Source organism: Leguminivora glycinivorella, chromosome 3 (assembly GCF_023078275.1).
Source record: "Leguminivora glycinivorella isolate SPB_JAAS2020 chromosome 3, LegGlyc_1.1, whole genome shotgun sequence".
Classification (NCBI taxonomy): Eukaryota; Metazoa; Arthropoda; class Insecta; order Lepidoptera; family Tortricidae; genus Leguminivora; species Leguminivora glycinivorella.
The window spans coordinates 1997603-2013413 of NC_062973.1; the positions used below are offsets into that span (position 1 = coordinate 1997603).

Genomic DNA, 15811 nt, shown 5'->3' on the forward strand with positions numbered 1-15811 from the left:
TTGGGATCGATCTATTATCACTGACAGGACTATTGTAGCCAATAAGCCTGACATTGTGATAATAGATCGACCGCAACGCCGGGCCGTGCTCGTTGACATCACCATCCCCCATGATGAGAATCTCGTGAAAGCCGAGAAGGACAAGTCCAGTAAGTACCTAGACTTGGCTCACGAGATAACCGCCATGTGGGATGTTGATTCAACGATCATTGTTCCGATAGTCGTTTCAGCGAACGGTCTCATAGCGAAGAGTCTCGATCAACATCTTAAGAGACTCTCGCTAGGTGGCTGGATCAAGGGTCAGATGCAGAAGGCGGTGATCTTGGACACGGCGCGGATAGTCCGACGGTTCCTCTCTCTGCAGCCCTAACCACCGGCAGCTTGGGCCCTGCCCCGCTGCTGGCGGCACCCTAGGTTAGGTTTTTTATAATGTGTTTATATGTTTTTTATATTGTTTTGTATGTGTTTTTGTATTTTACTTTTATATTCATATTATAAAAAGCTTAACCTAAGAAGCAAAATAAATAAAGGAAATAGTAATCATGAGGTCATAAAATTAAAATAATGTTCTGATTTTGCTGTTCGCAGCAATAAATTAATGTCTATGAATATACACATTTTAAATATAACGTATAAAAATGTATAAACGGGTCTGGGTAAATAAAGGTATTTTGATTTTTTTTATGGGATTGGAGGCAAAAATACGAGTACATAGTTATTGATGGGTAGCTGATCAAATTAAACAAATCTAAATTAAGTAATAATTTAATAAAAGAATTTTGTTCAATAACATAAGTAACTCTTAACTGTATTAGTTGCTCGTTGTTCAAATAAATTACTATTGACTTAGAACCTTACACATAATTATTAGTTAAATACCTAATGAAAATATACAAAATTTTACTGTCGACTGTGTCTATCAAATTCTGGAGAAAAAAAACTACAATTTATTTTTACACTATTTCATTTTTTTTTTCAAAACTCCTTAAAATGATATATGTCACTTGCAGTCTTCTAGAATAGTTTCAACTGCAGTTGCTGCTATCTTGCTGACGAGTCGTTTTTTTTTCATTTTAGTCTTTAAATAAAATCGTGTATTTTCGTGTTTCATTCGCCCTTTTCAGACATTTCTGTTTGACATTTTTTTTTGTTCTTTTGCGAACTAACTATATCTACAGCAGAACTGCGCATTTGCGCAAGCTCCCCCTGTTGCATCAAGTCAGTGCAAATTAGTGGTTATTCCATAAATAGGATAAATTGAAACCAAATCAATCATTATGCTAGTTCTATAAAACCCGGTGGACTCCCTGTATCAGGCATTACTGTAAAAAAAAGAAAAATAATTATTTAAATACCGGTCTGGTTGCTAAAAAGCTAGTCATGGTTACTAAAAATATAACTTACGTGGGTATTTAATATTGAAATTTCCTGGTTTTAGAGTGTAAAATGAAAAGTACCTATAGTTAACATTTTGCCTTATGGAAAGTGAATCGGAAAAATGCATCGTTGGTTGAAATGTTGGTGGATACCCCCCTCCCAACTGAGGGGGGACTGAAATCTTCTCAAGGCTGAGGCGTAGGGTAAGAGCCGGCGTTGCTTTATTTGACGTTCATATGCGCATTGTAATATGCCTACTTGAAAAATAAATATTTCATTTTCATTTTCAATGCCAAGAAAATCATTGTTCTAAATGAGCCCCTGATAAGCACCGATTACGTTGAAATGACTAAGCAAATCCTAAGTACTGTTGAAAACTATGTTTGTAATAAAAATGTAGTCATACTTAATAATAAAAAATGTATACTTACAGTAGCTTCCTGATTGCTTCATACGTCTTAACCTATATGCTCCAAAAGCTAATGCTGCTGTAGTTGCGACCCCTGCTAAAGAATATCCAAGAACAACCAAAATATTATTAGAATCTGACGGATTCTCCTCAGCTGCCTTTAATGAATTAATATCAGTTTTATTACGTAATTTATCTATATTTGTGGAGTTTACATCAGTATCTTTAAATACATCATAATGCTCAGTCGTAGTTTCATTGTGAAATATATAATTTTTGGATGAATTATGGTTCTCTTCAGATTCTTCATCAGTCATTGTGGTACTTTTAGTAGTAAACATATAAACGTCTGATAAGTCAGTTATATCAACTGCTGGAGTTGATTTAGTTGCAATCACGTTAGTATCTAACGGATTTGTAATATCATTAGTTAATACTACATCATACGTTGTATACTCATTGTCTTTTGACGATATTGCATCATCATTAAACGATATGCTTCCAACGACTGTAGAAGATTCGGTTGTAGATACATCAGCTATTGTTGAACTTATTTTTAATTGACCATCAAGATCCGTTGTAGTTCCATTTGTAAAGATGTATTCAACTGTTTCATCATAGATTTCAGTTGTAGTTTTATTTCTCAGTGAATACAACTGTGTCGTATTTTCATTATGTTCTTTTGATGTGATTATTTCTTTACGAAATATATCCACTTCTTCACATTCTAAGTAATAAGTTTCTCTACTGATTTCTTTTGCTTCATCAAAGCAACTGTTTTCAGTGTCACACTCCAAGTAAAATGTATTGTTTAAATATAGTGGCTCATTAAAATCTACAGGGCAGCCATCAAATAGATAATATTCTAAAGATTTACTGTTATGTGTGTGCCTGAAAAAAAAAAACAAGGTGATATTGCAACAAAAACGAAATTGAATGGTATTTTATATGTTTTAATAAAAGAAAAATGTTTTTATTCGTCAGCATTGAGTGGCGTTACAGACAGTAAAGTTATGTTACATAAACATAACTTATCGACATTTGAAATTCATTGTTCTACCGCGGTTTACATTTTAAACAAAGGCGCCTTTAAGTGTCAAAACTTCGCATTTCTGATATGCCATCTTGATAATTTTGTGTATTGTTGCTAGATTGTATTTAATATTCTGCTGTACAGTCGAGTTCATAAATATACATATCTACATGGTATTTGTTTTGTATACGTATTATGATATGTGCACGACAGAGCTAATGGATCATAATTAAAATATACAAACAAAAAATGATCAAGGCCTCCAAGTGTCCAAAGTCGGATTAGAACCAGTGTCTTCCGTTTACGCGACGGATGCCTGAACCTCTGAGCCATTCGGTCACGGTCATTTTTTGTACTTATATGATACTAGCTTCTGCCCGCGGCTTCACTCGCGTTAGAAAGAGACAAAAAGTAGCCTATGTCACTCTCCATCCCTTCAACTATATCCACTTATAATATCACGTCAATTCGTCGCTCCGTTTTGCCGTGAAAGACGGACAAACAAACAGATACACACACTTTCCCATTTATAATATTAGTATGGATTAATTTTATTTCAGTTTATAGTATAATAGTGATGTGATCACTAAAAATACAAGTTCAAATATTTTTGAAATAAAACTTTGGAAACGGATTATTTCGCGTATAATGAATTTACAATTCGTCACAAATTACAATTTGCAAAAGCTACCCACATACAAGAAATATTAATGAACCATGACCATAAATAATAAATTTTTAAGGCAGGTTATAATATAATACAATTTGTTCGAAGGGTAAGATTAGTAAGTAATTATAATATAGCAAACTTACATAGTCAGTGTCGTTACATTGTTGTTACCGCAGTACGTTTCTTTCACCAATAGTTGTGGTTCCATACATTCTTCGTCAATTTCGTAACATACTTTTATTGGAATCTGTAAATAACATATTTTTGTAAATGTTTACCATTGGTAGGGTTGTTCTGTGCAGTTATTTTATTATAATAAAATTGTTCATGTCATAATTATTATACACAGTATATAGTTTTCTTTTGACGCAAGTGCGTTTCAATGTAATAATTTAGAAATGTAAGTATGTGCACTGTTCTTTAAACTAAGCTCTCTGTTGGTATGAAATAAACACGACTTTTTAACAAATAATACGTCTATTTGTTGTAAAAGCATAGAATTTGTGTCATTAAGACGCTACGGGAGCGAAAATGCTAAAATGGAAAGGAGTCTTCCTTTCAATTTGGGAATTTCAGTTAAATATACTAGTCTTATTAACTAGATTTATCGAAAAAAAAAATGTCCATTAAGAACAACTCAGTTAAAAGATATTGCGAAAAAATCTTTAAAATCGAGGTTCCGCTCTCGACTGTTTCCTCCTTCAAAACTTATTTCGACGGAACGAAAAATGAGAATCTGAATAACAATGAAATAATCTGTGTCGGACCGTTTAGACTTTTTGGCTAATCGTTACCGATCTTGAGTATCACATCTTTTTTTGAGCCATATTGAAAAAGGTCGTTTTTAGAAATTTTTGATTGGCGCTAGCGTCTTTTAAAATAAAAATAGCAAAAAAATCAAAACGGCCCGTAACAGATAAAAATAATAATAATCTGTGTTGAAAAAATCATTGCTCTATCTTCAAAAACCAGGGAGGAAATAGTCGAGAGCGTTTGTATGGAGAATTGACCTGATATCGTATCGTCTTAAGGAATATGTTGGCGTTCATTAAAGATATAATAAAATGCGTTAAAGGGCAGTCGACTGTAAAATCATATTATGCAAATTGTTCTGATGGAAACTAGGTAAGATTTTTGATAATACATACCATTGAAATTGCGAGACAGTAACACACAATCCTTTTCATATTCATAGACATGAACTGACACGTCCACTTAAAAGGGATAATTATAACAAAATAATTGTATAAATATAAATTACTACTAATTACCCATAGTTAGTCATTATTGCTATATTTACCTTAAACGTCATTACCACGTATAGACTGATTTATTAGCAGGTAATGACAAAATAAATTGCAATCACGGGAAAATTCAACTAACTAACAAGTACATATTACTCACATACCACCTCAACTATTAGACGGAGCCTTAAGAGGATACGGTAGCGAAAATGCTAAAATGGAAAGGAGCCCCCCTTTCAACTTGGGAACTTTAGTTAAATATACAAGTGTTATTAACTAGATTTATCGAAAACAAAATTGTCCATTAAGAACAGCTCAGTCAAAAGATATTTCAAAAAAATCTTTAAAATCGAGGTTCCGCTCTCGACTCTTTCCTCCTTCAAAACCTAATCAATCGGAACGAAATTTGAGAATCTGAATAACAATGAAATAATCTATGTCGGACTGTTTAGCTTTTTTGGTTAATTGTTACCAATCTTGAGTATCACACCTTTTTTTGCGCCACGATGAAAAAGGCCGTTTTTGGAAATTTTTGATTGGCTCTAGCGTCTTTAAAAATAAAAATAGCAATAAAATCAAAACGGTCCGACACAGATAAAAATAATAATATTCTGTGTTGAAAAAATCTTTGCTTTATCTTCAAAAAACAGGGAGGAAATAGTCGCGAGCGTTTCTATGGAGAATTGACCCCTACCGTATCGTCTTAAAGCCAACTCAAACTTACCACATATGTTTAAAGTCACTCACAGCAGGGTTAGCACATGATTGCCGCGAGAGTATGTCGCCGCGAGATAGACTACCCGTCCTTATGTCATTTATACAGTTAGAAGAAGACGTGTCATCTACCTCGGGCGACATACTCTCGGGGCCATCATGTGCTAGGCCTACAGGTCGAACGCGATTAATTAACATTATTTTACCTTTTTTCCTAATGTTTCGGCCAGGTTGCACTGGCCGTGGTCACGGAAGACTTTAAATATGTGTACAAAACGCGAGAACTTAAAGTGTTATACCAAACATAAGTATGTTTTTCGTATTCACGGAACGCAAACTCTCGATCCACTACTCGTGTAATTTTGGAATATTTATAAAAAAAGTTTTAGGGTTGTACGTTGTACCTGAGCTGTTAATGTGGTAAAATGCTGTGTTGCTCAAATTGTGTCTATTTACCAGTAAAATTGTAAACATGTCAGGTTGACGCGGTCTAATTTGTAAATGCTTCATTAATGCGGTGTCTGTGTAGACTCAGCTACCCAAATAAACAAAAACAAAAATTACAAAATAATTCCACCACACAAAATATTTTTTTTATAAAGTACCTACTACACTGACATCTTACGCTACGCTAAATATGTCTCTGTCTCTACCCATGTAACGCCGTGTCTTGCGTGGGCGACGGTAGCGCGACGGTCGCGCGACCGTCGCCATCGCATCGCCTACTTCCATATCGATAAGGTTTGATTTCGTATGCGTCGCATCGCCGTCGCGCGACCATCGCGCGACCGTCGCCCACGCAAGCCACGGCGTAACATTTTGGTATGCAAATAAAGATCTATCTATCTAAATATGTATCAGTTACAGGGACACTATCCATATTGTACTAGTGTTACAACGAATGCTATCTAATCTGCGCAGACGCAACGGAAAGAGAGTTCTGTGAAATGTCAACAATGAAATAGAAAATTTATTTGGTTATAATTGTAACATTTCAATGTATTTCATTCATATTCGCACAGAAAATAATATTAAAAATGAAAAGAATATCTATTCAAATATACATATAGATGTAGAAACTATACACAAATCGGCGTCGAGACCCTGGGTCCTTGGGGCTCTTTGGAGAACTTTCAAAGAGACTCAGGGATACAACTGGCGACCGTAGAGCTGGCAGTTACCTCGCTCAACGAATCAGTTTGGCAGTCCAGCGAGGTAACGCAGCCAGCATCTGCGGCACCTTGCCGCGGGGACCTTTTTTAGATTTAGTTAAGGTTTATTTTTTATTCTTTCTATGTATAGGAATTTTTGTATTTAGAATAATTATTTAATTTATACATACACAAAACATCATAAAACTAACAAAGGGCCGGTGACAACAAACTAGTCAGTAAAATTATCAAATATATGCAAAAATAACCCTTTTGGTTTTGTATTAAAGTTGTTGTCAACCTCTTGACTGATATCTGTGTAGATATCATAATTTATAACAGTGGCTATACTAAGTTTGCAGTGATACTTATAATTATGAAGATAAATGAGCTTTTATCAATTAACCTACCTGCGGTAATTAAGCTTAATTGATTTATTACAACTTGCAATTACACAAAAGCTCACTTAAACAGTACCCTTCCTTAATTACATACTTAAGTCAAATCACGCGCACTCAAATACCGCATTTACTCCCATACACACAGGAACTACAATCACGTGCTCGAAATAATAATGAGGCCTACTACATTTAAATATCATTAAGAGATAGTGGACACAACATTTTCAATCAGTCGTGACGTGACAAGTGGAGGGTGTCAAACGTTTATTTAAAAGTTTTCGAATTTAGAACGTTAGAATTCAAAATTCTAATGTGCCAGTGTAAAATTTTGAACGGAGTTTGGATGGGATTCTATTTTTGTTAATTTTCGAATTTAGAACGTAAGCATTCGATTAGTGTGAGTGTTTCTATGAGTGATAATTCGAATGCGATTTCCATATTTATTTAAAATATTTTCGTGATTTTCGAACACAGTTCGGATAAGATTCGAATTTCAAAATTTGAATGAGTTTGGAGTGAAGTACAATATGAAGTTGTTGTGTGTGTTTTGTTTATTTTTTGTCTGTTTGGATTTTGGACTTGTGAATGGATTAAAAGCTTCGCAGAAGGGTGTTTGCGTGTCGAAATATACGTGAGTATTCGAATTTTTAGTGTTCGATCTAAAATCAACAATTTTTTTTCGCTTTCGTACCGTCAAACGGCGTAAACAGGAATGGCCGGGGTGAATAGGGTCGAAACATAAAATGCGACATTTATAATAAATATATTTTTACACAAAGTGATAAATAAGAATTATATTAAGTACTGTAAAGAAATTGGCATCAAAATCTCATTTTTCTTCCCTATTAACCACAGCTGCCCCTATTCATATTCACCCCGTTTGACACGGCACTATAGTAAAAACTATAAGGGCAGCACGAGCCGTGTAGGTAGCACAGAGTAGTCCACTAGTCCTATTTGATTGCATTTATAAAACGAGTGACGGAATGCACATCATAACTGTACTCATTAAGAAAATTGTTCGACGGCGGCCACAACGATATCGCAACAGTAATGCAGCTGCACTTGAAATCCGAACGGAATCTTAAGTCGTGACCCACACAGAAGCGACGCAAGTCTTACATCTTTCCTATACAAAATTTACAGCGTGCGTAGCCGAATGCACAAACGCTCACGATTCTCACGAAACGCTCACGAAACGAAACGCTCGTAGATATCTATCTTTATCGCTCTTGCGTATTGGTCCGACAGAGCCAGACTACCTTTCGCGGCGTTTCGTTTTCGTTTCACGTCGTAGAAATGCCATTCGGCTACGGGGCCTGAGGAGACGTTTTTTTAAATTACACTCGGGCGGCGCGGCGCGGGCGTCCGTTCCGCGTCTTACGACGTGCGTCCCTTCTGTGTTTTTGACGCCTAATACTTATGCCATGAGACAGTCGTCCCGTCATGTGTGCAGTTGTCAGGATATGCCTTGATGTATAAAAAAACAAAAGTGAGTCAGACTCAGCATAGAGGGTTCCGTTAGTATTCAGCGCGTGTAGCAGCCTAGTATGATAAATGATAAAACAAATAGTGCGAAAAGGATGGTCTGACGTGATAGGTTTTAGAACATGATATACTTAAATTCATTAGAAAATTTAGGACGAAACCCAACTCAATAACGATTTCTTTTAGCGTTAGGTAAATGTGCGATTTGTTTCAGGAGAACTCACCCTTTTCTTTATAATTATCCTATGTATTATCGTTCAAAATACTACAGAGTAAAATCATAGAGGTATTATACAGTTCTGTTAATCAATTTCAATGACAATAACATTCATTCCTATTTAAAATAATAACATTTTAAACGCGGAACCCTAACCTCATTAATCATGCATTAGCCTCACAATTGTGATTCTCGGATATGCATTTAAGCATATATGATAATACGTATGTATGTATATGATAATGTATAGTAGTATATAAATAGTTATATGCAAATGGGAACGAGCTTGTCCGATGACCCGCGGCGGAAGTCCTCGGATTTAGCACATCCGGCGATACAGGAGAATATAAAAGACCTTAATTGTGTTGGAAATATTAAATGTGATTCCTTCAAAGAGTGGGTCATTGACAGTTTGTATAACAGTGTTTTTTTTAATCTGATGGAATCTTTAAAACAGTGGTGGACAAAGGATTGTATCGGGCCCACTACCGGTCCTTCAAAAAGGTGTATGATTGCTTCATATTTTGGCCCCAATGAAAAAAGGTTTCCCACCACTGCTTTCAAATAAACCAGAATAAGCCCTGTTTCTTCAGTAGGCGTGGCGGAACCTATGTATATTTTTAAATTTAATATTTATTTTTTAAATTTAATTTCGGTAATGATTGACTGGGAAATGAGCTTTCTGCTGAGGGTTTCTCGAGGAACAATGAGTAGGATACAATATTATGAAAGTTTCACCTGAAAATACTTTTAACTGTATATAACACTACATATTATGTAAGTATATTGTTTTTTTTTTTTTCAGAGTGACCAAAACGAGACCAAAGACAATACTCGTGCCGACCGGGAAATGGTGCGGCACCAAGAAATGCACCGTCAAACAGACCCGCAAGCAGGTACTGATATAATAATATTTTACTATTATCTGTATCCATATTCAATATTATAATTACAAATGGTGGAAATATGGGAAGTACATACTAATATTACAAATGGGAATGTGTGTGTGTGTGTGTCTGTTTGTTTGTCCGTCTTTCATGGCAAAACGGAGCGACGAATTGCCGTAATTTCTAAGTGGAGACAATTGAAGGGATGAACAGTGACATAATTAGGTTACTTTTTGTCTCTTTCTGATCCCCCACTTTCCTAAGGGGGGAGTGGAAGTTGGTATGGAGCATTCCACAATTTTTCAAATTTAACGCAAGCGAAAAAAGTCAAAATACCTGCCACCAAATATCCAGTTGACACCAGATTATTCTTTCAGAAATACACCGTAATAACCAACCAGCTGATGTGCTGCAAAGGCTACGTCTACACAAGCGGTACCGACTCCTGCGCACCCGTCTGCAGTACCGGCTGCGCTAACGGCACCTGCGTAGATCCCGAGACTTGCCACTGCGCACCACCGAGCTACCTCGACCCTAACACAAGAAACAAATGCCTGCTACCCACATGCGACCATGTGTGTGTGAATGGATTCTGTTCAGTGAACAATACGTGTGTGTGTAATGAAAATTATACTTCGTTCAACGCTACACATTGCGCGGTAAACTGTGAAGATGGATTCGAGATTGACAATTCTTTGAACTGCGTTCGGAAGTGTGAACCGCCTTTGTACAGGCATAAAGACAAATGCCTAACGTCTATATGCGATCATAGTTGTGCGAACGGATTTTGCTCAGTAAATAACACTTGTGTGTGTAAAGATGGTTATACAGCTATTAACGTAACACATTGTGTGGAATCTGTCACTGTGTGTGAACATGGATATAAACTTATTAAAAATAAATGTGAACCAGTGTGTGAACCTCCCTGTGTCAACGGACAGTGTGCGGCGCCGAATGTGTGTGAGTGTGAGAAGACTTTTGTGAAGAAGAACGCACGGATGTGTCAGGAAAAACAATATGGCTGCGGTCAGTGCAGGGATAATGGGACATGCTTGATGTAAGTACCTAATTATACAAATTGTAAGTTGAAATAGATATCAGACACGAAAGAAAAAACGGCAAGGCCCACTGGTGGCCGAGCCGGGATCGAACCCGGGTCTTCAGCTTACGCTGTTAAAAGAACAAATCAAAAATATTCAATAAAATAATTTGATTTGTTCCCTAGTTGTATACACATTGTAGGTATTTCTCTTTAGATTCGATCGGGTAGGTAGTTTCTCACTAGAGAAACTAAACTTTATATAAGTAGATAGAATACTCTTTATTGGCACCCCTCAGCAAAAGATACAGAGGAGACAAAACAAATGATTATAAATAGAGGCAGATATCAGGCAGTCTTATCCCTAAAGAGCGATCTCTTCCAGATAACTTTTGGGTAGTATTTGTATGTTTTAGTAAAGGACATATAATTATTTAACATATATTCATGATATTAAACAGGCGCATTTAGATATATATCTAGATGTGTAGATTCACAGGTTATGGATAAAATCTTCATAGCTCAGATGGTAGTGCACTAGACTACTGATTTAGTTTTATGCAAGATAACATTATTTTTTACATTTCCGCCATATTAATTTATGTCGGATATGATAATTATTCATGTATAATGACAGCTTTTAAAAATAAACAATTTTTTTTTACATTTTATTAATCACAGACGACAGTGGTGCGCAAACTTTTTTCATTAATTTCATTTCATTTTCTTTATTCAAACATTTTAAAAGAGGGCCAGATTTACATCAAAAATGCATTTTTACTGCCACCCATCCACCCGCCGCCGCGGGCCGTACTTGGCCACCACTGTGCACTGTAAAGGATGTAAAAGATAAGACGCTGGTATATATTTATGCCAATGAACGTCTATTAAAACAAACATTAAATTCAATAGGGAAGCAATCTCACGCTTCAACCAGAACAAAGGTTATCAACGCGACAGGACGTTACTATCGCTATTGCAAAAAGGGCTTTGGCCAGAAATGAGTATATTAGTGAGTTTTGTATCGTTGTTATAAGGTTTAATATTGGTTGGTAAAGGGCCAGGAAGCTTAATGACGTTTTCTGGTTGTGTCATAATGATAATACTTATTTACAATGGAATTATACGTGTTATGTAGTTTTAATAGTTTAACGATACAGTAGGGGGGCATTTCTCAGGAGGCGCGTTTTTACGTGTCCGGGGCAAAAAACGTCAGAACGGACTGTTCTAAAAATCTGAATTAACTCAGGCATAATCTTTAGCCTCTGTTCTACTTGGTACACTATAAAATTATTTATTTATTATTTGTATAATATAAGTAATAAAATATTAAACGCGAAAAATGACCTTCGGCGGGCGTGTCCCGCACCCAGAATTTGCAATACAAAAAATCATAACTCAAGATGGAGTTGATATATTGTTGTGTTAGTTAACCTATAATATTTTCTATATAAAAATAATATGTTAGCTAAACTCATCGAGTAAAGACAAATTTAAGATGTGTCCCGGGCTAGTGACTGATTTCGGTGTAATTTGTTAAAAATGACAGTACTCTTACAAATTAGTAGATCAGGGACATAGTGGCACAAATATAGTATATATGTTTTAGTTATGTTTTAACCATTCAGTGTAGAGGAGATGCAGTAGCATTTCATAAAGGGGACTTTTTAAAGGTTTCTCAGCCATTCGGTGGGTTTGGTTCCATGTTTTTTAAGATTCGGTGGTTCAATTTACTCTCACAGTTACAGTGCATTTGTCGTTATGTAAGGTACTAATAAATCCTTGAAAGGATGTTATTTCGTCATTATGACATCTCCTCTGTATCATGCATGCTATTTCAGTTATCTCCAAAAAAGCGCTAAAATTTGATATCAGTGGTGTTGATTTCCGTGGTTTCGGTGGATTTTTTGACCACCGATATCAGAAAAAGTGACCACCGACTTCGATTGCCGCGTTGTAAATTGGGTTTTGTTTATTATTTTCTATCATTTCATACTTAAATAGTAGGATATACTTTGTAAAAAACATAAAACTGTGTTTGTTAGCAAATTAAGCCATAGTATGGGTACAAAATACACTACTCGATAATGACTAGTATATTACCATGTTAAATTTAGTAAAATTGCGCCATTATGAGCCTTTTTATATGACCTGTCATCAAATTAAAATGAAAAATATCAATAAATTGAATAATAAATTATATATAAAGTTAAAATGTGGAATAATGTGTAAAATATTGAATTCGGTGGTGCAAATTGATTACAGTGCTCATACATAATTTCGGTGGTTTTAAAATGTCAGATTTCTTACAAACTAAGGTTCTAATGGATGCCTCCACCACCAATATTTTTTATATTTAGGCTAGATTTTAGTAAATAGACTGATATATCAATAAAGTAGTAAATAAAAATCAGCACCGAAATCAGGCACCGAACGTCATCTCTGAGAATCGCCCAGGGGTCAATTCTCCATACAAACGCTCTCGAATCTCGAATGAATTTTTGAACACAAATTATTATTATTTTTATTTCTATCGAACTGTTTCGATTTTTTGATATTCTTATTTTTAAAGACGCTAGAGCCAATCAAAAATTTCCAAAAACGGCCTTTTTCATTATGGCGCAATAAAAGGTGTGATACTCAACATTGGTAACAATTAGCCAAAAAACTAAACGGTCCGACACAGATTATTTCATTATTGTTCAGATTCTCAAATTTCGTTACGATTGATTAAGTTTTGAAGGAGGAAACAGTCGAGAGTTGAGTTGTTCTTAATGGATATTTTTTTTCGATAAATCTAGTTGATAACACTAGTACATTTAACTTAAATTCCCAAATTGAAAGGGAGGCTCCTGTCCATTTTAGCATTTTCACTCCTGTAGCGTCTTAAAATTGGCGTGAGATTTTTGGAGGTCGGGGGTTCAAGTGGTGCTCGTACCTACTCGTACCAACAACCAATGGGTTTTTCGGAACTTATTTTTTATTTATTTACAACAACGATAGAACTACCATTACAGTTACCTAATACGATAGTGTAGCAAATTATGTACGAAATGGTATCGCTGGGAGGACAGGTGGTGGCGGATCTGCGTCGGCTTCAAGTCAGTGACTGGCGAGAGGCTACGCGATTTCGGGGCAGGTAGCGATCTCTCGTTTCGGAGGCCAAGATTCACTTTGGATCAATGAGCCAAAATAGTTAGTTTAGTTAGTTATGTTACGAAATATTATTTAGTATTTGTCAGTCGATTTTCGGTGAAGGAAACTTTCTTTAGAAAAACCCTATTAATTGCAATAAGGTTTAGTTTGCCCCCTTACTTTGCAAAACTCCATACCTCCTCTATTACTCCATTACCTACTCCTAGAAGCAAACTTTGTTGCAAGCAGGAAAAGCTTGATTGAAACCATGATTTTGGACTGACTGCTGATTTGTAAGCAACAAGCAAGAGCTCCAACATCTTGAGTAGCAAGCGTCCAATCCATTTCATATATTGCTCAAATAGCTTTTACAAGAACCGTCAACCGTCAATAATATTGGGGAATTAAACGTGAATGAAATCACTTCTTCATGTATATTTTCAATTTGTTATCCATTAGCTATAATTTCAGTATTTTTAATTTCGTAACAGCAGTTTGTGGCAAATATTACATTGCTCAGACTAAAATATCAGGATTTTAGGATCATATTAATTTATTATTAATAACTTGTTTGTATCTAAATAAAAATGTCTATGAATACCTAAAGGCATTTTTTTGTGGCGCCATCTATGTGTGGTGTAGTGTAGTGTATGCGCGTTTTTAGGCGGTTGCATTTTAATGTATGGGATGGTATGATCTTCTTATTATATATTTAATCCATGATAAAGTTTCTTCAAGTGAAAAATATATCAATTTGGGTGGTAGGTACTTGAGACCCATTTATTATGGCGCCTACATAATGGATCCTCATTGTATTCAGTAATATCAATTTAAATATGTATTCCTGTCGTCCCGCTTGAGTCAACAGGAAAATGTTTTACTCGTATTGCCGTTTTCAAGTCGACCATGGAAAAATTAGGAATCGCCCCTATTGACAGTGCACACTGGTACCTTTTGGCTATTAGCGTAACAGGAACGATTGTAGGTGCTCTTGGCTACGGGCTCAGCTCATTTTTATGCGCGATTGTCCTCTGTCCCCGTTCGATCGGCCTTGGTGTCCTTAAATTCCTCGATTATTGGATAAGCATCTTTATACTATTACCAAAGACATATGTAACTCCGTATAGACGGATAAAGTCTAAGAAAAAAACGTACCTCAAAGCCCTAGAGAAAAAGGTACAGTGGCCTAGATGGCGACACCTTTGGGGAACGCTCGGCTAGATGGCGCTAATATTAATATTTGACATTTTAACACATATCAATCTAACAATATGGACCAAATTGTCAAAACTGAGGTTCAGAAGTTTTAAGCTTGTGTCGAGAGATGGCAGTCTGTTGGGGACATTACCGGGTTGATGATGAAAACTATTACTTGTACCATCACTTTACTTTATTCGCTTATAACAAACATATTAACAACCAATTTACAATAAATAATTCAAGACTTCTTTACTACAACTCGTCTGTACTCGAACTGCGCACCGTCACTGTATGTCCGCCATTTTTATAACAATGCAACATGGCGGAAACCAGTGACTAGTATGAGTCAATTGATATTCTTTAATACTTTCATCATAAATAACAGTAAGATAAATCAAAATATAAGGCATTAATAAATAATTACTCTTACAGCTCGGCCATCCTGTTCGAGGCGAGACCCTTCGCCAAAGCTTAATGTGAAATAATTCAAAAGAAAGACAATACCAGCCAATACAAGACATTTGAAATAATTCTTAAACAATAGAAATACAAAACATATAACACTTCATACCGATACCTTTACCACATAATTACGATATGCTGTAAGACTGATATTAGCAAAATATTATTTATTTATGGAAGAGTAATTCTCAATTATAATAAAACTATAACTTATGTATACTAAAAATGGATTTTTAAATATTTCTATAAACCTTATCAAGTGTAAAGAAAGAGCATTAATCAGACATAGGCCTGTGAAAAATAAATATATGAATAAGATTTACTTCGATACAATTAAATTATTGAGATCCAATTAAATTCATTACATTTAATTAAATTCATTAC

General features: G+C 35.4%; 1 protein-coding gene across 1 annotated transcript; it reads right to left on the reverse strand.

The window, feature by feature from the left end:
• Nucleotides 1–783: 783 nt before the first annotated feature.
• On the reverse strand, nucleotides 784–4704 carry LOC125224852. Its single transcript, XM_048128351.1, has 4 exons — nucleotides 4638–4704; nucleotides 3633–3736; nucleotides 1809–2677; nucleotides 784–1322 (listed from the first exon to the last, which is right to left on the reverse strand). Exons 1-4 carry the CDS (start codon nucleotides 4686–4688, stop codon nucleotides 1276–1278), a joined length of 1071 nt encoding a protein of 356 aa, XP_047984308.1. The 5' UTR covers nucleotides 4689–4704; the 3' UTR covers nucleotides 784–1275.
• Between the last annotated feature and the right edge of the window lie 11107 nt (nucleotides 4705–15811).

What these genes read in the sequence shown, in the direction of transcription:
- LOC125224852 (XM_048128351.1), bottom strand. Translation starts at nt 4,688, where the DNA reads ATGTCTATGAATATGAAAAGGATTGTGTGTTACTGTCTCGCAATTTCA. An exon ending in ACTGTCTCGCAATTTCAATG is followed by an intron (nt 3,737 to 4,637) that starts GTATGTATTATC and finishes TGTTATTTACAG; the next exon opens with ATTCCAATAAAAGTATGTTA. An exon ending in GAAGCAATCAGGAAGCTACT is followed by an intron (nt 1,323 to 1,808) that starts GTAAGTATACAT and finishes TTTTTTTTACAG; the next exon opens with TAATGCCTGATACAGGGAGT.